This window comes from Zootermopsis nevadensis, unplaced genomic scaffold (genome assembly GCF_977971745.1).
Source record: "Zootermopsis nevadensis isolate Lab colony 2312 unplaced genomic scaffold, Znev_1.0 Znev_ptg000022l, whole genome shotgun sequence".
Classification (NCBI taxonomy): Eukaryota; Metazoa; Arthropoda; class Insecta; order Blattodea; family Termopsidae; genus Zootermopsis; species Zootermopsis nevadensis.
This window is the reverse complement of record NW_028259154.1, coordinates 8,146,376-8,171,388: the sequence shown is the minus strand read 5'-3', so window position 1 is coordinate 8,171,388 and position 25,013 is coordinate 8,146,376. Positions and strand designations below refer to the sequence as shown.

The following is a 25,013-nucleotide window of genomic DNA, read 5'->3' as shown; positions in this document are numbered from 1 at the left end:
AAATTGAGCAATGTGCTAGAGAATATTAATGAAGTGATGGCATGGTTAGAATGACAGACTCGTATATCATCATTTGCTGCATGTGGTTAATATTAAGCAGTATGTTCTGAAAAAATGCAGTCATTAGTTCCAACAAACTACATTACATGACTATTGAGTAATTTAGTGTGATCTGTGACAGTAGCACTGGTGAAACATAAGTTTTAAATATACTTTAAATGTAATGTATTTTAGTCATTGGATAAATATACATAATATCAGGGATTCCAAAATTAGATAAATTTCAATTTCATACATAATGCGTGTGCTGAAGCTGTCCCTCGAAACCCGCTTTATGTCGTGGTTTCACTGTATTATCATAGAACTTGCCTGGGAAGATGAATGAAAATTGCATCATTAATGCCAGGCTTTTCTTCACCAAAAGAGATACTTTATTTGCACTCTGAGAAAATTGGGGAATGGACATGCTGAGGAATATTTCCACACATTAGCATTTGGTGAAGGTGGGTGGTATTCTGCTACATGCCATGGAGGTGCTTGAGGGAGAGTGGCCATCTTCTTGCCGCAGTCACACCTTACCCCCAGAGAAAGGCCCCCCTATTCCTAATGGGTAGGAGGCTGGGTGGGCCGCAGAGTTAGTCTGGATGTAGAGGCCAGAACAAAAATCTTTTTCCCTGCCAGGGTATCTAACTAGTCAGACAGTATATAACCGAGCTGCATAGGCTTTTGGAGGTGAGTGGTAGACTTTTTCAACTGACGGAGCATTGCATACAGTGATTTTGTTCTTTAGGGTGGCATGCTGAACAGGGAATGAATGGTACAAGAGCTGTTTGCTTGTCTACAGTAGGCTTTTGGCCCAAAATGTCCTGAAATGTGGGCAGCCGGAGATTGTATTGAATGTTCCCGCACAGCAGTGTCACTGCTTTAAAGAAACTACCCTGTTATTCTGATATTGCTCCATGCAATTTTACCCCTTTCAACAGATTAAGGGCTGTTACTTGAAGGATGTAGCAGAAATTGCATTGGCTCTGAAGATCATGTTACAGGAGGTTACATATAGTGGCTGCTAGATATTTTTTAAATTAACTACAAATACTAGAAGAAATGTGTAGCTACTGAAAGACTGTTTTGAAAGTTGGTGTATCTAAAGGCTTTTGATATTAGATTCCAGATACGGTCCCATCTTTGAACTTTTCAAAGCTACCATTTTTTATTTTTTGAGCATTCTTTAACACTTACAATTAAATAAAAAGTATACTATGCCAAGTATGTGGGTGATTATATTGTAAAGGGAAGTTGGATCATAAAAGACATTAAATACAATCAGCATACCAGAAATATTTAGCAGGGTGTGGGAAATTAGACAGAAATGCATAATACATATCACTGTGATTTCAAAAGGTTTTCAGATCTCCTTAGCTATATTTACATCATAAGTATTCTTAACTGCTAGTTACTAAATTAAGGATGTTGAAGGAACGAGGTTCAGTAACTTTGCAATTTTTGACGACTGAAAAAAAGTTTATATGCGAAGAAGCAGAAAAGAAAATATAAAATTGTGAGTATAATATATATATTTCAGTTTTTAACGTTTTTCCGGAAATAAGACATTTTATAGAATATCCAGGTTTAGTGATAATGTTATGCTTTTCCTTGTTTCTGAGGAAGAAACGCGGCGATGGCATTGAAGAGCTGTTATCCACACCCTTCAACCAACTGCTACATTATTACGAATTGTGACTTGGTAATGACCATTGTTCGTTGAAATATGAAATTCTGCATTCTGTACCAATCCTAAAATAAACTTTTTAATATATGAAACCGATTTGAGTTGTACGTGATCAAAATCAATCTGAGGAACGTGTTTCAGAAATGGATAGTATTACTAAAATTTTTGGAAATTCTCTCTGTCAACAAGAAAACACGTTCCAAGTGTATCAGATTTAGGTAGTGTGTTATTTTTGTTATTTGAGAATAAAGGTCGATGTGGGGAATGTTATTTAACAGTAAACTGCAACGAAACGTCACCATTCTAGTATCAACAAAACAAATGTGAAATACACGGAATTTGTGGAACCTATTCATAGACGCGAGTGTCCGCAAGAAATGCTTTATTTTTAATGCAGTGGGACATTCCTCATTCGTAACAAGCCGCAGTTGCAACTGAAGCTTCCAAGTTTAAATACCGAAAACTTTATTTATTTATGTCAAATTGCAGGTATATAGAATTTCATCTTTTACCATTTGTTTTGCCAAGTTTGTAGACCACTTTGCCGTCAGAGACGCCCAGGGTGCACCACAAGGAGGTAGGTCAACTTTGCACCCCAAATACCGAAAACTATAAACCTTAATTAGACCTGCAATTGAACAGGTGGTGGAAAGTTTATTCAGTCACAAAAATATGAGATTTTTGACGTAAATACGTCAATGTGTAAATATGGACCTACAACAATGGTCAGCTTTTATATGAACTGCGTGCATTGTTATGTTACCTATGAAACTAATTGTTGCATTGTTGTGTTACATTACTGCCGTCAACAACCCGCTTTCGTTATTTCGGAGAGCTGAGCTGTGAATCGCTTGTAGAAGAAGTGCGTAGTAGACTAGATAATTTTGTGCTGGTAAAAACGTTTTAGAATATCACAAGTACTTATCTTTGCACCGCGCGTTAAATTTGTAATGAATTAATGGAGTGCAACACCTGCGCCTTCAAATTTGTGAAGTTTATGTTCTACTGCTTATAATAATCCGAAAATATTGCAACATGAAACGCAGTTGTCTTTTAATGTTCTCCGTCAATCATGAGGCCAATGCCCATTGTCAAGGTAGTCTCGCGCATGCGCATTGGGCTATTTGGGCACTTAGAATTTAGCCGTTCGCAGCACCTCGAGTCTTGCTGTGGCGAGGCAGAGTCCTGTTCTTGTTTGGCGTATATGTGCAGTAGTGTAAAATTCTGAGAAAATGAGCATCGAAACTCTTGCTGATAGGGATGGATTGGACTTGGTATGTAGCTATTTATGTAATTTTACAGGGATGAATATTTGTGCGCAAATATTGAGGCTGATAATAAAAGGAGTTTATACATGTCCATGTAATGATACAGACAACGGCTGAAAATTTTCTAAGTCCCAAAATGGCGTCTGGAGACCAAGTCCCACGTAGTGATGATGTACTCATATCATGCGTTTTCGCAGAGCTTATACTTTGACTGTTCATAGGTATATAACCTCCCATGTGTATTGATATTACTGTCGGACGTTCGGCTCTCTAACCCATTTGATGGATTTTTTTTACCTTTGGCTCTGTTTCAGGAAAAAAAATCAAAAGAAAACAGGAGTGCAGACGGGAATCAACCAGTCGGAGGTGAGTGAAGGTTCAGGGACCTTTAACTTTTAGTTTCGTGTACTTATATGTCGAGTGAAAAATGTGTGTTCTAATTTTTAAAATAATGCGAATACTAATCGTCTTCAAACTAGCCTTAGCGTTCACAAAAATGTAAAGAAGTTTGACTATTATGTGTTTTTCAAACAAATACATTGTGATTTAATCACATGCTTTCTTTGCTTTTTATGACAGATGGACACATGGTTGTGAATGGAATTTCTAATGGATATACTGATCAGCATGTTAAAAAGGAGCACAAATCAGAACATAAACACAGAGATAAAGACAAACATAAAGATAGACATAAGGATCATAAAGACAAAGAAAAGCATAGAGATAAAGACAAGCAGAGCTCAACTGGAAAGGTAAAATAGATGTTAATTTAATTTAATTTATAAGGTGTGAAAAATTGTAATAGAAGATACTTATAATGGTATGTGTAAAAATTGAAGTTTTTTTCTAAATGTTGCTCTATCTTAAGGCTAAATTGCAACTCATGCCTTTATATTTCATTGCGTTATTTTTCTTTCTGATGAAGTATTATGTAGATGGCTGTGAGCCATCTTTTGACTCGCCACCATGAAAACCTCAAATCCTACAATTATTATGTAGTTGGTGTGAGCATTGGGATGTAAAGTTTGTTGGATATTTGATGCTGCCTTGTTTTAATTAAACAGGATTTTGCTGGCCATTTCGTAGTGTATTATACCTGGATAAGTCTGTAAATGATTCTTTTCTTGTCATGAAATAATTTGTGTACATACCACATATTAAAAGTTTTCATCATCATTGTTTAACCAGTAATAATTTTTCCCATATAGAATGCCTTGTTACTAAGCTGATTCACTGATTCTCATGTAAAAGTAGGCTGTGTGATTTTCAGTTTGTACAGGATTTATAAGTCTTATATTTTGACCCACACATGTACTGTACTAACAACAGGGTACATCATCGTCATCATCATACTTTTGATTTGTTGAAGTTGGTATGTTGAGTTTCCCACAAATTACAGTCTTTTTCAAGACATGAAATCAAACCCCAATATCTAGGCACCAATTTTTGAATAGAATCAAACTATTTGATTAATATTTGATTGTCCTTTGAAATTAATGCAGTACGTATGAATAATAAACTGAACCTCTTATTCTTGTAGAAGTGCTAAAACAATGAAGTTTGGGGTCACATGGCATGGTGCAGTGCGTAGTTAAGTACCAGGGACATCTTTATTTTTGTGGTTTATTTAATGATGCCATCAATAATTTGAACAATGTAGCATAGATGCTGCATGATATCCTAATATCTACATCTAGATCTAGGCTTTTTTGGAATCTGTTAATAACTGATGTATGGTCCCACTGAACTCCCATTTTTTCTGTAGTATCTGATGGATGCAAAAGATCCGATCAGTTGTTGATCTGTTAGATTTGAACCCACACTGATGATCTGCAATAATTTCATTCACGTACAGGGTAAATGTTGCCAGAAGAATGTTTGATAAAATTTTGTCTGAGGTTGATAGTAGAGATTTCTCAGTAATTACCACACTCAATCTTGTCCCCCTTCTTATGAATAGGAATAATTATGGATTCCTTCCTTTTTTGTGGCATCTTTTTCTTATCCCATATTAACTTAACAAGTTTATGGATTTCCATATGTAACCTCTTGCCACCTGTTTTAATTCATTCTGTTGGAATTTGATCAATACCTGGAGATTTGTAACGCTTCAATGGCTAGTTCAACTTCATTTAAACTAGGTTCTGGCACTAACAGTTCAGCCGTATGTATTTTAATCTGTCGTAACATCATCAGTCCCAAGAACACTTAAAAGCTGGTTAAAGAAATTTTTCCACCTGTTCAGAATTTTGATTAAATTTGCCAGAAAGTTGCCATTATCATCCTTCAGCAAATTAGTCTGAGGTTGATATCCTTTCTTAAAACCATTTATGCCTCTGTACAGATCGCTGATGTATTTGTCCTTACTCTTTGTTTCAAGCTAATAATTTTCTTTTTGCATATTCCCTTTACTTATTTTTAAAGGTTTTACTAGCTTCACGTCTCATGTTACATAGTTTTTTGACGTAAATACATCTGTATTTTAGGGTCAGTGTCATTCGGCAAAAAGTGAAACGAAAAAGTGTAACTGCATTGTTATGTTACCTAGGAAACTTCAATTGTTATTGTTACCTAGGAAACGTCAATTATTTACTCGACATTATTGTTACCTACGAAACGTCACCTGTTTACACGGCATTATTGTTACCTACGAAACGTCGTGTTTACTCGGCATTATTGTTACCTAGGAAACATTTCATTACATTACCTTACATTACATTACCCTACCTCACATTACCGTACCTCACATTACCTTACCTTACATTACATTACCTTACCTTATATTACATTACTTTACATTACATTCAGCTACCACAGACCCATCTTAAGCGTAACTAATTCAAGTTGATTAAGCAAAGTCTTAATCAAACTTATCTCAATTGTAAAGCATGTATAAAGGAAATATTTAGAATAAAGCCAATATATAAACTTCCTTTCCGTATAGACGTATTTACGTCAAATTCTCCGGAACCTTGGTTCCACTGACAACTTTTTGCTATCTTCAATTTATTAATTTTGAACATTCTTCATCAAAACCAATGATTTGTTTTGCTTTCTACTGTAGTATGCTAGTTTCTCCTTGGCTGAAATTTTGTTAGTCTGTGATATTTTCCCCTTCCTTTTGATATCCATGCTTTCATCATCTTTATCTGTCCCTATAATTTGAAACCTGTTCAAAATTTCAGCTTTATATTGCTCCTTTACCTCTCCCTTTTTTAATTTTTTCAGATCAGATCATTGTGTCGAAATTTTCCTTAGTTCGTCTACTTACTGAAAGCCTCTCCCTTGCTTTTGCCACTACCAGGTAACGGTCAGTGTCACAGTCTGCTTCTCTGAATGATCTCACATAAATTGTACTTGTCTGCCTTTTATTGTCTACTAAAACATGATCTATCAGATTATGTGTGCTGCCATCTTGAGAAGACCAAGTGTATTTATGTAGAAATTTTATACTCTTTATAATTATGTCTTTTGATGTAGCAAGGTTACAGTTGTCATTACTAAGTTCATGTAGACTCCTGTTACCTATTGTTTATTGGAAAATATCCTCTCCCCCAATTTTCACATTGAAATCTCCTAGCAGAATTTTTATGTGATACTTGCCGAATGTAGAAATAATGATAAATGAGAAGGAAATTATTTTTGCTTCCACCATGTTGTCTTTTATTTATTTAAAAGTGGCCATGGTGAAAGTTTTTATTAATGTCTATTATTTCATAAGTTACTATCATATATTAACTTCTGATAGAGCTGTCAGTTCCACATTTTGGTGTTTCGTGTTAAGCTTCATAAACTTTGATCTCGTTTTGGTCACATATTTGATTCTGATAAGTATTGCACAGAGTACTTTTCTGTAACAGCACTTCTTATCTCACTACATAGAAAATAACTTTGTGTGACAAGACCTCTACAATTCTAAAAATTTTATGGTAATTTTTGTTCTGTGTTTTCCTTCTACATGATATGAGAGCCTTTAAACTCATGAAATGAGAGATGACAGTTTTGTAGTATGCAGATTATATGAGATACTATCTGGTTTTCATGAGTCATTATTTGAAACCACTTGGGGCCTGTGATTTAGTATGTATGTGACATTTCCTAAAACCAATGGATGACTCCTTATGAAGTGTTGCATAAAATATTTGTAATCAATGTAGTTTTTCATCTTAGTCATCTAATGTCTTCTATCAATGGTCTTTGTAGTACAGTCTGGTTACATAACCATGAGTCATGTGTTGTATTGGTGTTAATGTGTCATGTTGTTTTTGTTTTTCTGTTGTAGCATATTTCTCCTGTCTTGTAAGTCAGTATTCTCCCCTTTTTTCATTATAGGTGCATTATCAATGAAGTTGCAAAATTTCACTTTTTACTGTTGTTGTGTCTACCTGTCTGCGTGTGTATGTGTGTGGAACTTAACTACTGGTTTTCATTAAGTTTGATATTGGGGGGGGAGGGGGTAAATTTTTGTCACCACATTTGGGTGCTTTATGTGAAAATCTACATGCAATCCTGTACATTGAAGTGACTTTGCAGTCATATTCGGTGAACTTGTGGCAACATTGCTAAGCCAGGAAGATTGCTAGATGGTTTGTTGGAAGAAACAGCATCCCATAACAGTTTAAGCTACCAGAAGAAAGCATTCATGAATTGAAAATCTAGAGGCAGTAACAAGCAAACACACTAAACATTTTATGTGATTCATACATATCCTAACTTGTTTTATTGTCCTTTATTTTTGTTTGTAACTTCATTGTGCAGCTTACTTGTTTCAGGAAAAGGACAAACATCACAGCAGCAGTAGTAGCAGTAAGGATAAAGAGAGAGAGAAAGAGAAGAAGCATAAAGATGAAAAAAAGGACAAGGTTCGAGAGCACACAAGTAGTTCATCCAGCAAAGACAAGGAGCACAAGAGTTCAAGCTCTGGGTAATAATCTTGGGTGTGCTTGAAGGCAATTTAAAACTTTTTGAAAACAGCCTTCGGTAGCTCCATGTTAAGCTGTAGGTTCCTTTGCCAGCCATCATTCTTACTAAGGTCAGGGCTAGCAGAATCTGTGTGATGCTTTCACCTCAGAAGTGGATTCTTTTTTGTTGTTGATCAAATAGAGTCCAAGATGGTTAGTAAGTCCTTATACCTTACGCAGATAAAGCTTATGGGTTAAGGAAGGTTACAATTTAAAGTAACAAGAGGAAAGAGAAGCTGTTTCAGGTTTATGTTGTTTTCAGCTGGGATAGTACAAATGTACTCCATTCTTAGTACAGTAAAACCTCTCTAACTTGGACACTTGCAGTTCCACGATAATGTGTCCAACTTACAGAGGTGTCCAGGATAGAGGGAAAGGGGAAAATCATCCTTTCAAATTGTGGTGTAATGACAATGTGGTAATTGTAGAGTATTATGGAGCCCTTCCCAAAAAGGAAATTCATAAGAAAAATCAAAAGGGTAAAATAAATTTTTACAAATTTTGTTTTCACTAAATTAAACTTACATGGATAAGCTCAAAGGGAAGAGAACCAGTACTTTTACTGACAACTGTTAACACTGTTTAACTCAATTGCAAGCACAGTACTGACAAAGTTAAACTGTACCAGAAATACCTACTGTACTGCGTGAAGTATGCATATGTCACACAAACAAATGCTCCATATAGATACATTTATATGTTTGTGATTCACAGCTAATGTCTGAATGCTGAGCTTAACTAATCTTCCTTTTGTATAATTGAGTATGCTGTCCCAGTTCAAAAGGGAGGTGTATCAATCCTTACCTCATTTGTTGCCTAGTTGGTTTATACCTGTTCATTAGAACTTGATGTGACAAGGGTTATAAAAAGTCTGATTGATTTCTAGAATTAATTGTATTAATTTTCAGTTGTTTGATGTGTTGTTTGTGTCATTAGAGTATAATGCATGAGATCAGTTTTTGGGTTTGAACATGTCATTTGTTGAAATTCTACTGTTTCAGTAAACATTGCAGTTACCAACTTCAGGTTCAAAATTTAGTTTTATTTTGTTGAGTTGTTGTTACTGACGATAATGACGAACTAAACAATTTATACTCCTCCCCCAGTATTGTCAGGGTGATTTAAGTCAAGAAGAATGAGATGGGTGGGGCATGTAGCGTGCATGAATGGGACAACAGGTGTTCATCAGGTATTGGTTGGGAAGCCTGAGGGGAAGAGACTGCTGGGGAGACCTAGGCATAGATGGGAGGATAATGTCAGGTGGGATCTATGGGACATAGGAGTTGAAGGAGACTGGATTCTGTTGGCCCAGGACAGGGTCCAGTGGAGGGCTTTGGTTAATTCGGTGATGACGCTTCGGGTTCGGTAAGCCATCTAGTTAGTTATTGTCACTGGGTTAAAGGCACATAGTTACTGCATTTATGCAGAAAAAACTGTGCCTCAGTCTGCTAAATTGTGTCACTTCCAACCGTGGTCGTATGTTGAAATATAAGTATAACAGAAAGGAAACTAGATCGTTAGAGGCATGTCATTTGAATAAAGATTAAAAATAGCATGGTAAAATTGATCATATTCCACCAGGATCCTGCTAAAATGTAATAATAATACCAAAAGTAACAGTGACAACAGTAAAGTCAGGCCATATAAACAGCTGTCAGTGGGATTGCTGCTAAAATACAAAGTTATGAAAATGAAAGTAGTAGCTTAGAAAGTAATAATGTGCCTAGCTGTTAACAGGCCTGCCAGTAAAATTGGAGGTAAGAAGGCAGAATTAATCAAATGAGATGCTCTATGACTGATATTTTTGGCTTGGCCAAAAGAAATATGGAGACTTAAAACTAAAATTACCTAAACAGTGTTTATTTTATTGCCTTGGTGATCTTTATTCTATTTACAAATGTCAGCCTTGTCCATGCATGTTACATGGCGTTCCCTGAAGGTGGAGTATAAGATGGTATTTGTGATAATGTAGGCGTTAACCTACAGAATGTGTAAAATGGTAAGGGCTATATCACAGTGGGTAGAATTGGGCACCAGTCCCCTTGCAGTGGAACAAGTATGTGATGTGACCAGTCCAGAGTTGTGTGAGCATGACTTCCTCCGTTCTGATGGCACTGAAGGGGGAATGCCACACCTGCTCCTGTGGTTTCTCCTGCCACTAGGATAAAAGAGTGAGATGGAAATTAGGTGCACATTGCCCAGAAACACTTCAGACATGAGTCTATTCAGAGTGGGTACTATAGTAGCTCCATTGGCAGCCATGTTGCCTTTCATTTCGTATGGAAATGGGATACATACGTACATACAATCACAGTAATCCATACCTTATTTAAATTATATTGGCACTGGCAAAATTAAGAATTATAATGTATTGAAGAATTGTAGTGTAGTGGTAGAGTAAATAAAATATATGTAAGTTTATCTGAAAGAATTTTTTTTCCATTTAAATGTGTTTGGTTGATATGCTATGTAAATAAGAGCTGAAAATCTGTTCTGGAGATTAGACAGTCTTCAAATCAGGATTTTTGCTGTGTATCAGTACAGCTGGTTTGCCAGAAATGTTGCTATATAAATTTTATACAGGTTGGTTACATTGGATTAGTAAGTATTATTTGAGTTAACTGTTGATATGCTGTTATATTTTGTCAGCTCAGAATATTTACATAAGAATTAATAAAGAAATTTCTAAATTATTTCAAGATTTTATACAGATTTACTAGAATTATCCATACATAACATTATTTTAACATTCACATGGTAATTTTATCTTTTCTGTCACAGAATGGATACCATTCAAAATGTGGAGTGACAGTATATTAAAATCAGGATTGTTGTAAATTGAACTGCAAGGAAGTCTTTTTTTCTTTGTGAGTTGCAGTAAGGAGAAACATAGCAGTAGCATTTTGAATAAGGATAAGGACAAACATGGCAGCAGTTCGAGCCACAAGCACAGTTCCAGCTCTTCTAGTAGCAAGGACAAGCACAGCATTTCAAGTTCAGTTCGGGATAAGGAGAAGCATGGGTCTAGCTCTAACAAGGACAAGCACAATAGTTCTAGTTCAGATCGGAAGCACAAGGACAAATCAAAAGACAGGGACTCCAAAGACAAAGGTATGTTGAAGGCCAGTAAGACAACGATGTATTTGGGAAAAGTAAAGTTGTCTGTGTGTAATTGCCATAATCTTGAAGCGATACACCAAGTACAGGTGTAAATATGAGTTCTGCACATTGAAAGAACACAGTATGTATAAACATGGGTCTGGGAAAACCCCCTTTTAGCCTTCTTTTTTCCTTTCTGAGAAATTATCTGAGTCAGTCTTTTGCTGTCTGAAGTTCCTATGTGTCTTCATACTTTGTTGCTTATTCTGTGCACCCATAGTGGAAATTCCATACATTGTTTGAAATATATCCTTGTGTGCTTTGCTTCCTGACTGTTGCCATTTGTATGCCCTTATAAGAGACACATGTCTGCCATTTCATATAAATAATAAACATTTCTCTTCCTTTTTTCGTCTGCTTAGCATCATTTCAAGCATGCACACCCTTATATTTGTGCTTTTTAAGTTACACTGTACACACATATACAAGTAAAACATTAGTATAATGAATGTGAATGTAACAGAGTGTCAGTACAACAGTATTTCACAATAACAGATACAGTAAAACCTCATTTAACTGACCTATATGGGGAGAACTATAGGTTGGATATGAGCAAGGGGAAGGGGAATGTGATCATGGATTTAATAAAATAAGTAGAAGACAAAGACATAATTAGCAAAGTTGAAACAAAAACATGTAAATCATTATTATAAATTCTGAAATATACAGAGATGCAATATAGAGTTTCCTTGGATGATGCAGGCGTTTTGCATGCATAAGTCGACAGCAAAAGAGCCACTTGTAAGTGCTGTTTGAGGAATTTCCCGTATTAAAATAGTGAATTTATCAGTTATTCCGAGTCGCTGTTCATCACATGAAGTGGTGATTCTGCTGATGTTAGTTGATTTGCTTGCTATGTTGTTCTGAACAAGAAGGAATAGGGGTTCAGCTTCTATGGGAACTGACAGGTTTGAAGAAGCTGTGTATTTTCAGCTGGGTTGTTTTTTTTGTCTGTGTCTGCAAATAACCAATTCTTTAAATGTCCAGAAGTATTCATAATAATCAGCAAAACCTGGGTCTGAGGTTAGATCTATGAACTGTATGATACCGTCAACAGCTGATAGTTTTGCAGGCTTTTGCTTTTCTCCTTCATCATCAGCTTCTGTAGCAAAAACATTCTCAGAAATTTGCTCTTCGCTTAAATTCTTATAACCAGGATCGCCCTCATCAACTTCCAGCCAGTCTTCCACATCATTTATTAAAATCATGAAAGTCTGATAGCTCAAATCCTTCATACTGGTTCAGCATCTGTGAGAATTTTTTTCCAACAATTTGCTAGGACTGAAACTTTCAGCTCTTTAAAACCATCTCCCCAGTTGAAGATTGTGGACTTAATGTTAAAAATGTTTATATTTTGCAAAGTTCTTTTTCCTCTGGCATCCTCAACCTTATCGTCATTATCCTCAATAACCACCATAACTTCATCTAAATATTTTCTCCTATACCATCTCTTTTGTTGCCAGAATACTGCCTTGATCCATGGGCTGAATTAAGGAGGTTGTGTTTGGAGGTAATGCAAGCACTTGACTTTGCCATCTTTGCTAGAAAGCTTGCACATGTCTAAATGTGATGGAGCATTATCAAGAAGTATAATAGCTTTGACATCCCCAGGAGCTATTTTCAGGACCTCAATCTGATAGCGATGAATTTCAGGCTCTAAATGCTTGAAAAACCAGTTACTGGCTATTTCTTGTGTGAACCAAGCATTTTTGAATTGTAGGATATGGAATGCATGCTGGTTCGAGTCTTGGGGGAAAGAAATTTCACATGAGATTTTTGACTGGTGTATGGGACCAGTGCCAACCCAGCATCATGAGGAAATTGGGGAGCTGCAATGGGTAGCATAATCCGGTCATGAAAACTAGCAATGGCTGGGGGTTCGTCGTGCTGACCACACGTCACCCTATATCTGGTTGGATGATCGTTCACCTCTGCTTAGGCATGTGAACGTGAGGCCAGCAGCCAGCTAGTCAGCTTTGGCTCTCACAGGGCTGTTATGCCACATATTATTATTACTATTATTAGTATTGAACAGACATCTTATGCGTAATGTCTTTTATTACACGTTGGTGCTTGAACTTTCCTACAATCACTGGTTTAAGTCGATGGTTTCCATCTCCATTGCTACATGGAAGGGCTGCGTAGTTTTCGCCCTGAAGTTGTGCCCACCTGAGTGTTTTCAGGGAGAGAAAAATAAGAAAGGCCTATCTCATCAGCAGTGTACAATTTACTTAACATCGGACCAGAAGTTTTCTTAATTTCTTTCAGTTTTTGCCAGAAACGTTCGATGTTTCCAGTGTCAGCACAAATGCTTCATCATAAATTCACTCGTTTCTCATGCCATATTTCTTTCTAAATTGCCAGAGCCATCCACTACTTGGCGCTGAAGTTTTCAATTTTTAGGTGCTTGGCCAAGTGTTCAGCGGCAGCTTGAATTTCAACACCTCACACAGCCACACCACTTGATCACTGTTGAGCATACCACTTGTAAACTGCTTCATCTAAAGTCACTGAAGCTGGTATTTTTAATGTTTTCTGAGATGCGTTTTCCCTCTTGTCTTCCCTCTTCCCTGCGCTTATATCAACATTGAATTTCATGGCAAATTTTCTTATAGACTCCTTATTCTTTATATCCTTTACTGTAGTTACACAGATGTCATGGTCAGCTGGTGGCTTAGCTGTCATGACACCAGATTATCTTCTCAGTAATCTACAATTTATCAGCTGTCAAAAGCACAACACATTTTCTTTTGACCTTGCCACCCTTCTTCATCTCAGCACCCTTGTAAGAAGCCATTTCATTAGTTTATCACATTACAGTACAGTAATACAACAAAATATGCACACTAATGCACAGATTTGCACTACATGATGTACGCAACATGGCGTCTCCATGTGGACTGAAAACACACATTGGCGGGACTGTAGAAACCAATCGCAACTGATCTGATTGAAATTAGGTCGGTTAATGCGTGAGTCGGATAATCAAGCGTTGGTTAACAGAGGTTTTAAAGTGTTATTTAGAATGAGTTAATCCTTTCCAAGAAAGTCGTGTACTGGTAAAAGATAAACTGTTCAGAATTCAAATAGTCGTCTCTACAAGTACAGTGTTCCCACAAAGTCCCTTCAGGGTTTTGAAAAATTTTGGCACGCAAACAAATTGAGCTACCCACATGCGGTTTGCGGCAGTTTACAGTGAAACCCTGGAAGTTTTTCACTGACCTCAGTAGACCTCAATGTGGGCTCCCTTGGTAGCATGGAGAATGTACAGACGATATTCGAGCTCTTGCCATGTTCTGTGGATCATGTCCGCTGGAATAGCCGAGATCACATTCCTGATACGGGTCTTCAGGTCAACAAGTCCATTAACTGGTGTTCGGAACACATTGTTCTTGACATAACCCCACAGGAAAAAATCCAGTGGTGTTATGTCTTCTGAACGTGGAGGCCAAGGCATTGGACCGTCTGCCGATCCATTTTCCTGAAATGTCCTGTCTAGGTATCATGGTCTATTTAAATACCACTAAGCTGTATAAATTCAACTTCTATTGTGAACTGGTTCAATTTTCTTTTATAACTTGCATTAAATGGAAGGAACTTTGCTGTATATGGTGAGAATGTGTTCTGAGAGGACCACAGTTCCTTTTGTTTGAATGCTGACCGTGTGAAATATTTTTCACAGACTGTACCACTGTCGCTAGTGAGATGGTAAGTGGTGCCTTTCTGCTTCCTGTCATTCGGTAGAGAATAAAGCAAGTCCAAGTCGGTAGATATGACTTTGGTGACATCTAAACATCTCTTATCGCATGCAGATATGCGATGTATAAGCATTGGATTTCATATTCTCAGAGCTGTGCTTCCTTTTGTGCTAATTGTTTTCGAAAGTTCAAGACCAAATTCAACACCAGGAAAGTGAAACAGAACATGAAGTATAAACGATGAAGTCATTACACATAAAGAATGCTTGATAAGATGAATGAATATGTATATGTGAGTTATGGATTGCTCTGTGTGTCAAAAGTAATTAAAAATATATAATTTCCTACTAGGAAGATTGGATATTTGTTTTATATCTTTATCAGATATAAAATACTTCTATTCTAAGTAAATATAAAAGCAACACACCCGATGGTATTACTTCACTGTATGATGTATGGCAAAACAATTGGTGTTGATTCCTGGCTTCCTTTAGACACGTGTTAGAATAAGACAACTTTTCTCTCCTTCATCCTTTCACTATTACAAGGTACACAAAGTCTTACCAGGAAAACTAGGATAGAAATAGTGCAAAGAAGACGGCTTGAATAATATGCTGACACTGTTTGCCAGCCTTAGTTTGACTCCAGATAACGTAAAAAATGCGTAAAATACATGGCTGACTCAGTCTGACATCAGACCGGAACTTGGATATTTAAATGTCAGACTCAGTCTGACAGATACCGCAAAGGGTTAAGATCTATATTATATGTGTGTAGCAGTAACAAAAAGTCAAGAGAGCAGGTTGCTACAAATGATGGACTATGCCTACCACCACATAGTTATATGGGAACTGAATGGAAGCACTTTGAAGAAGAAATTTCCTAGGGTTATTCCAGTGTGTAAAGATTCATATTAAATGTGAATTTAGACAAATGTGTAAGAAGAAGAAAAAGTTAATTTGATTGAAGGAAAACTAATATAAAAAATAACAATAGGATGATATGGACATGCTTTAAAAATTAATGGAGAGAGAGAGAGAGAGTGTAAAAAGTTTTGAGCAGAAAGTAGTAAAATGCCCAAGATCAAGTTGAGAACAAGCTAGGAAAGATACACAGAAGGAAAAAGAAGGTGGGTTGTGTTATGGGAAAACACATTTGGAGAGGTTTGGTTGTGTGATGTCCCACATGATGTGAAAATGTTGGATGAAGAGGAAGTTTATATGTGTTGCAGGGGTACCAAATAGGCCAGCATAGTGGAAATGTTCTAGCCTTGTATTCAGTAGTCACCTGATTTAAATCTTGGCTGGGATATTGGCTGTTTAAGCTGACTCTTTTTTGACTTAAATATGTCTATACGGAAGGGTCATTCGGCAGAAAAGTGTAAGGAAGATGTGTAACGAAGTTGTGTAAGATCCATATCAACAGTGTGTAAATATGGACCGACGACAATGGTCGGCTTTTATATGAACTCCTGGTTGCATTGTTATGTTACCTATGAAACTAATTGTTGCATTATCTGTATACTCGGCAATGTTGTGTTACATTACTGCCGTCAAAAATCCGCTTTCGTTATTGCAGAAAGAGCTGAGCTGTGAATCGCTTGTAGAAGTGACAGTAGACTAGATAATTTTGTGCTGGTAAAAACGTTTTAGAATATTACAAGTACTTGTCTTATATAAGAATTATTACATTACATTTCATTACATTACAGAGACGTATTTACGTCAGATTATCCGGAACCGTGGTTCCACTGTCAACTTTTTTCTTTGTTTTACTCTGGCAAATTTTGAGATAGTATTTTGACATAAAGCATAATTGCCACCTTTAAAACTTTTATTAATTATTCAGTATCACACAAGACATTACATAATCCTGCAGTTGAAACAGTGCCTTCAGGTAACTAAGAATGAAATTGTTTAATGGTGTTGGGAGCATAATCATGCAGAATGTTGGTTAATGTTATTTCAACTTTTTTTAAAAAATAACATTTTGTATTGTGCAATTTATACATCACTTCCCCATTTGCAGTAGTTTGAATTAATTTTCTGTTCGTAGTTAAATTAAAGGAGGGTGACAAACATCGAGAGAAAAAGGAGAAGACTGAAAAAGTAGTAAAGATTAAGGTGGAGGAATATGAGGAAGAAGACCAGCATCAATATGTGCCGTCACAGCCTATGGCATGGATAAAGGAGGAACCTGTGAACCACAATGAGAGGCTCGTGCATTCTGTAAATGAATCAGGAGATCAGTCTTCTGTAAACTTCAAGTCAGAGACTGCCACTAAGATTAAGGTTGAAGAAGACATTGAAGATGACATTCCTCTGGTATGTATTGTAGTTAATCAGTAGTTAGAGGATGATTATTTATCATTTATACTGTATGTACTATATACAAGACACACTTGATGGCCCAGTAATAAAGCAAAGGACATTTTAATGTTGAATGCAAATTCATTGACATTGCTGTTGAAACCCTAACTGTTCAAACATTATTACATATTATCTGCATACAGTGTGTAAGATAAATCCATGTGAGAATGTTGACTCTGTCCATCCATGTCATGTTTGAGACTAGTGAATGTATTTTGATTACATTCTGGATTGGAGTTACATTGAACCCTTTCAGGCAGGCTTGATTTTTATTTTTAATATTGTTCCATTATAATCTGTGCTTCACATGAAACTCAAATCAGACTTCAAGTATTTTAAAAGTGGCTCATTACACAAAAAGTTTATACATAAGAAGATGTAGTGCTTATTAAAAGCTACAGCTTTATTTAACAAAATACAAAGAAAAATACCATATTTACTTATGTACCCCATGCACTCGTGTAAGCCATGCACCCTATTTTTTTGAGGAAGTAACAAATTATGTTAAAAAGTTTGTAATGTTTTCTTTATATGTGGCTGGCCGCGTGATCTGTGGTCTGTATTGTTATGGTTAAATTATTATGAGCAAAACACCTCACCACCCACCCTTTACTTGCCTTAAAATTTGTTACTTGCTTGGCCCTAGCTAGTTCCAGCGCTTTCATCTGGCACATTTCCATTGATACAGCATATCCAAATTGCTGCTTCTTGCAAATAAAGCTCACTGGCTCCTCTTTGATTACCTCAGACTTCAGTTTGGATCCTTTGAAGGTTCTTCAATTACTTTTAGTTTCCATTAGAAGGTCATTCTTCCTCCAGTCACTTATACGAGGTGTGATCGGAAAGTTTCAAGACTGCGCCTATAAAAACTTGTACACTTATCTCAGGTATTAAATTCATCCATCACCCTCGAAGTAGTTCCCCTGGGAGTGAACACAACGATCCCAGCGCCGCTGCCAAGCCTGGAAGCATCCCTGGAAATCTTTCTATGTCAGCCTGTCAAGCACCATCTGCGATTCTGCCTGAATCTCTTCTATCGTCTCAAATCTCCTTCCCTTTAGCTGAATTTTCATCTTTGGGAAGAGGAAGAATTCACACGGAGCTAAATCCGGCGAATAAGGACGGTGCAGGATGACGGCCATGGTGTTTGAGGCCAAAAACTGCCGAACTTTGAGGGTGGTGTGCGCTGGCGCGTTGTCATGATGCGTCGCATGTGGAGTTCTTCCTTTAGAATCAGCTGACAGGTCTCATAGCCTATCCCAACAATGTCGCACAAGTCGTTGATGGTACGACGTCGATCTTTGTGAATGGCCTGCCAAATCTTCATAACATTTTCGGGCGTTGTGCTCGAAGATGGTCGTCCAGAACGCTCGTCATCATCGACAGAGGTTCGGCCATTTTTAAAACGTGAATGCCACACAAATGTTTGTGCACGACCCATTGCGGACTCCCCAAATGCTTGCTTTAGCATTTCATAGGTTTCCGTAGCCGTTTTGGCGAGTCTTTGGCAAAATTTGATTTGTTCATGAAAATCCGCCATTCCGAAATCGCAGGAGGGTCGGTGTAATGCACTACCAAAACGCCCGTAACTAAGAAACAAATGCTAATTCGATGATGCCGGCTGCCACACTGATTCACTATGAATGTAGGCCGCACCCCCTAGCGGCAGAAGCTCGTACTACATACGGTTCGCCCTCTATTGACACAGTCTTGAAACTTTCCGATCGCACCTCGTATACGTCTTACTGATGTTGAATCTTCTCCCGGCAGCCCGATTTCTGATTTCCTCAGCCACTCAAACTATCTTCAGTATTTCACTCACTGTGAAAGGCCATAATCTCATACCCTTTGTACTCATTTTTCAAATAGCTGAAGCTTGAAATGGTCAAGATGCAGGTAAAGAGATACAGTTAGGTACACAATGATTCATGCTGGCATAAGCCACATACCCCATTTTACAGGTAAATTTTAAAATGTGTGCATGGGGTATACTAGTAAATATGGTGAGTTGTTTATTTAGTGTGATATCTGCAGTAAAATTACCTTTGCAACACATTTATATTTCCTGCAATATGTGAACATTAAGGTCAGTCAGACATGCAGTATAACAGATGTCTCCATGCTTGCCTGACTTCACCACTACTTCAGTTTCCTGTGTTTTTAAACATGCATAACAGGTAATCTAACTGACAGGTATTGAGATTGTATACAGTATGTTTAGCGGTTTTGAGAGATTGATTACATATACAATTTTTCTCTGTGATGAACTGCATTGTGTGTTTTTTCTCTTAAATTTCATTGGTTCCTGTTTAATGACATTAAATGTTGTTTCCTTTGTTTTTATGCCTCACATGTCAGCTTTCTGTAGAGTTATTAGCTGATGATGCCTGTTAACCGTATACTGTCACATTTAGTACAGTACAAAAAGTTGTTCACTGATCTGCTGGGCAGTGTGTCAGGCAGTCTTATGTTTTCTCTTTTGGCACAGTTTTTTTTATTTATTTTTAATGTTAGGTTGTGATATTTCAGAAGATCACTATCCCTCCAATAAACAGTACAGTAAGTTCTTGTGTTGTGTTCTTTGTAGGTTTCATATTCATGTGAGTTTAAGTTAGACATTTTACAACTTTAATGTCCAAATAAGCAAGGATTATCTGTAATTTAAAATGAGTACTTCTGTGTAGCTAAGGAAGTTTAGTAGAAACTCGTGCAGAATTACAGGTGATATGTTTTCTAGACCTTTAAAACTGCCCAAAGTATTGATGCTGTATCCCTTGAGTCTTCAAGTACTGGATGTATTTTTCATAGAATTCTGTAATCTAATAGCAAAATCACTCATGCTCAACCTTCAAAAATTCTAACACAGAGGTTCTCAACCCACAGCCCACATATTTGTTCTGTGTAGTCTAGAGGCTGCAGGGGCTGAAACTTTAGAATTTTATCCAGCATAGCTCAGTCAATATAGTGACTGGCTACAGACTGGATGACTGGAGTTTGATCTCCAGAAGGGGCAAAGGATTTCTCCTCCAGCCTCTGTGTCAAGACCGGCTTTGGGGCCCACCCATCCTCCTATTTAGTGGGTACCGGGGTCCTTCCCGAGGGTAAAGAGTGGCTGGGGCATGACTCTAACTACTCGCTCGCACCTAGTGCTGAGGTTACGAATGTGTAGGAGCCCCCCCCCCCCAAGCACCTTCATGGTGTATAATAGGACAGCTTTTTTACCCAGCTTGGCTCAAGGACCATTTAGCCTAACCCAGCCTAAGCCCACAGTTACATTCTGTTATGTTAACTGCACCCTACCTTTCAAATTTGCCAACCCCACCAGCCAAACCCTTTATTCCAGCCAGAATGTAGCCTGATTTAATTACAATCTGTTATGACTATTGTGTCATTACTACATGTTTCTTTTATTACATAAATGGCAACAATATTTAATGATGCTCTGAAAACATATTGGGTTATTCTGGTGTTTGAGGAGCAGTACAAATATATCAGATACCAAGTTTGTAAGGTGTTACTTTGAACTGCTTCTGGGAAGGGGCATCTACAAATATCCCCATGAAAATTGAGTTAGGATTTGTTTCATTAGTCCAGCACGAGCATAAGAAGAGCACATCTATGAATAACTATTTCTTTATGAAAAACACTAATTGAGCATTTTACTACCAGGCATATAGTTGTTATTCAGAAGAGTTTCTCACCTTGGTTTAAGTGTGCATGAGGTTATCTGTGGTAAGTCAGAATATCTATAGAGTAAGTTGCTTATACATTTATGCCATGCTCTTATTTCAGTGGCGAAGTGAAGACAGGGCTCACAGATCTGGGCTGGTATGTACGTGCTACACTTGTAGCATGTTTTGTGTTGTGTTCTGCGGCATTACAATGGCTGGCTCACAGCTGAGTCATATTATCTTAAACTTCTTAGAAGACTTTGTTTATATATTTGAAGACACCTGGAGTGCAATTGCTGAGAAAAGAGGTTTTTTTAAATCATTGAATTTTTTTTATAAATGTGTAATATGTCATCAGTTTTACATAAATTATTCAGTTACTAGAAGAGTATGCAATTTTTTTCTTGAAATTCACAAATCTCATCTCATATCAAAAGAAGTTTTAAATATGAAGTATTTGGTCCCACTGAATGGTGGAAGGTGAAGTTGTTTCTGCCGAAGTACCATAGCACGAAAGGGAAATTGTGGTATAGTCCAGGCATTCTTAATCTCTTCGTTAGGTGGAGGTGTATGGTTGTCTTCATGGTCTGGCACTGCTGGGGAAAGAGACCTGGTCTCCATTGGGTCAGAGGTTTGTTTGGCCCCAAAGTAGGTCTGGTTATTATTATGAAGAGTAAAATCTTACCTAACCCTGGTTTTGAAATCTAGTCAGTCACATTATTGACAGCTGTAATTTTCTCCCATGAAGTTATCCAAACAATAGACATTTCTTGGTGTCTGTTCAGAGGAATTTTTATTAACTTTAGAAACAAGGAACTGTTGCAGTGAACAGCCCTGATCATGCTGTGTTAATGTATATATGACATTTTATACAGATGGGCTTGTAAGTCACATATCTTAACAGTGAGAAGGTTTTAGTATGGACAGTATAGTCAGTTTGTAGATTACAAGATTGAAAAGTTAAATATACTATTTCAATAGTCGATAAGGAATTCATAATGTCCTAATGGAGTTGCAAGTTGTTCTAGTCATTTGTGTCACCAAGACTGATTCCCACCTTGGTTATGCAGCTTTGAGCCAGCCTGAGCACTTGAATGTATGCTAGTCTTATTGCAACATTTCTCTTCATGTGTGTAATCCACCTGACATGTTATGCACAGCATATTTTTCAGGTCATGTAGCTGTGATGTATTTGTTTTCTCAAAGTAATTGTTGGAATGTTACCAAAGACATTTCCCCCTCCCCAAATCCTGTTTCACTTTTCTGCATCACCATGTTGTCCTTAACCATTATCCTTGCATAAGAAATTCATTTATGGGAACAAGACATGTTGCACATACATGAAGTTTCTAATCCATTGTAATCTGAAGTGGTCTTTGTATCAGATTTTGGGCAGTCTTGCAGGTCCATACTAATGAGTCACAGCAGTTCTTCTGTTTCTGAACTTTGCAAAGCTTCATTTGTTTAATTTTTTAAATTTTTTATTTTGCTGGGTAGTTGTGGTATTACATTGCATTTTGACATTTTGTTGTATCATTACCTGAGGTCACTTTGCCAGATTTTTCACATTTTTATTATACAAGTACATTTTTGTGGGATTTTATGTTCTAATGACAGTGAAGATGTTGATGTTAGTCTTCCGTGTTATATGATTGTGTTGCCTTTCAGGTATTTATCAGTTACCTGCAAGTCTAGACAGCGTTACAACCCACAAGACCTTTATCAGCAAATGATGATACTAATTGTTTCTATGTATAATATACAGAGGATAAGAGTGGATTTGTTAAGTGACCATATTGATCTTGGGCAGGTCATGTGTTGTTTCTTGGTTGAGATAAACTAAATTACTTTTTTTTTCTCATCACTAGTAAGAGGATAGGTTAGCAATATTTTGCTATAGTTCCATATGAGCCATTGGTATCAGATCTTCATGTTAAATAGTACATTTTTCTTGGGGGGGGGGGGGGGGCATGAAATTCTGTCTTCACTTAAAAGTATTATTTGTTGTTGAATTACCATGGTTTAGTAGTTAACACTTTCATGGGGTTGGTTACAATTCATAGAAGTAGTAACTATGAATTCTTTCAATTGCAACATGTAAACTATTGTGGCACTTCATTCCAGGTGCCTTTCAACTATGCTTGTTTGTTGTGTTTCTGTATCAGATACAGATGTTTTGTGTTATGATTTAACACTTTGAACCAATGGAATTTAAATCCAAATTATCGTCTTCAGGAGTGTATAAAATTGGGATGGTAAAAAAAAACAAGCCTTCATCATTTTTGTACATGTAAACTGAAATTTTCACACTTAACATGACAAGATTCACACTAGTGTTCAGATAAATGATTATGGTGCTCACATTTAGTGCTAGAAGAATGTCATTGGTACATTTCCTGATGTACCTAGCACAAATCCCAGTGTGTGTGTATGTGTGTTAACATAACACTTCAGAAACACATGATAAAAGGTAATTTAGTCTCTTGATTTATTTGTAGAAAGTGTGCAGTTTATCTCAATATTCTTGTCCTGCTCACATTTGAGGGCTATGTCTTGAAACGTATGCCTCCATTCCAGGGCTGAAGATGGAGGTATTATGTTCTTTACCATTGTTATTTGCCTACAAGTTTACATGATGTTACTATCCAGAAGACAAATTGACAAATATCAAAATACTTACTGAGATCTCTACATTGCATTTGCTGCAGTACACTCGAGTGAATGTCTTAACAGACTGATGTTGGCCATTGTCCATGCAGACCTTACACATATCTTGAATCTTTCCTATCTTTTGATCCTTTTACTGGAATCTTGAATGCAGAATGGTTGCTACCATAGAGGTCTGCACAGACTTGGTATCCTAAATATTCATACTGGTCTTCAGAGGCCAAAATAACCAAAGATTACTGGAATTTATGTATTAAAAGGAAATGTTTTAATGGTATGATTGTCAGGGCAGGTTGTAAATAGATCAGGTTTCATTCTGGCTGGAATAAAAGAAAGTCAGGCTTAGATGGTGTAACATATTTGAAGATAAACTTTGGCCTTGGGCCAGGCCTTGTGAAATTCTAAAATTTCAGCCTGTTCAGACTTCTGCCTTACCAACAAGTCTTCCTACACAACTTTCCTGAGACTGCTGTGTGATTTCCATTCACATTTCATGAGCACTGTGCCACCTATTCCAGGAATTGATAGAGTCTGGACTTCTGTTCTCACCTTATTTGTTGCAAAATGTGTATTTTTACCAGGGTGAGATCAAAGAAAAGAAAAAAACATATTCTTCACCATATCATTAATTTCCTGTGAAAAAAATATTATGATTGTAACTGGTCCAGTTTGTCAACATTTGTATTGTACAACATTGTGGACAGTGGTTTTGTTTTCTCAACAGCTTATGTTGATAATACATTGTTGCACTCTTCTGTTTGCTTTGTCCCCTCCAAATCTAATTTTTCTAAGTTCCTAGAAGGGTGTACTCATTATCACACCTCTACCACTTTCCCTTAGGTTATGCTTTCTTTATGTGACATCACTGTCTTTAAAACAATCCCAGAGCAGTGCCCCAGTATTGAAAAATTTCAGTTTGGATCACACTGGCTTGTTGCAGCCCTGGTTGAAATGTGCATTATGCTGTTTTTTGGAATGAAATAGTTATGCTATCAGTAGATGAATGTGTTTGTCAGAAGCTTGGATTGATGTTTACATTTATACTAATTGTAATTTCCTTCATTGTCACTCTTGTGTGTTGTAGTATGTACACGTTTATTCTGCTCTTATATAGTTGATATAGTTAACTGTAAAATTTTAAAATAAGTGTTAATTTGTATGTTGTAAATGGTGGTATGAAATGTTTGTCAGTATCCAAGTGTGATATTTTTGTCAGGTTTTGTTTACATGCATACTGGACAGACTGACAAATCAAAAAGCCAACACTATTCAGTTAATAATAATACAGTTCAGTAATTTTAAGTTGTAGTTACTTCACAGTTGCATTATGGTGGCATTTTATTGCAGCATTTGTCTGTGAGACTTCAAAGTTGACTGACTTTATGGACTTGGCTTGCCATCTATATCAAGTGCACATTTCTCGAGCTAAATGATGTGCATATTTTCTGATTCCACATTCTGGCACATGCACTTCATGTTTGGAAGCACTCT

At 36.9% G+C, this 25,013-nt stretch overlaps 1 protein-coding gene across 3 annotated transcripts in view; it reads left to right on the top strand.

The window, feature by feature from the left end:
• Positions 1–2,860: 2,860 nt before the first annotated feature.
• The window catches only part of Top1 (DNA topoisomerase 1), a 40,060-nt gene continuing 17,907 nt past the window's right edge, over positions 2,861–25,013 (top strand). The window contains exons 1-7 of one of the 3 annotated variants that reach the window (XM_022066945.2): positions 2,861–3,003; positions 3,312–3,363; positions 3,577–3,749; positions 7,770–7,921; positions 10,837–11,069; positions 16,871–17,139; positions 20,977–21,012. In XM_022066945.2, coding sequence (XP_021922637.2) covers positions 2,962–3,003; positions 3,312–3,363; positions 3,577–3,749; positions 7,770–7,921; positions 10,837–11,069; positions 16,871–17,139; positions 20,977–21,012 — 957 coding nt within the window. In that variant the 5' untranslated portion in view covers positions 2,861–2,961. Of the gene's footprint in view, positions 3,004–3,194; positions 3,219–3,311; positions 3,364–3,576; positions 3,750–7,769; positions 7,922–10,836; positions 11,070–16,870; positions 17,140–20,976; positions 21,013–25,013 lie in introns of those variants that run through there. The other 2 variants (XM_087354035.1, XM_022066955.2) reach the window with 2 other exon arrangements.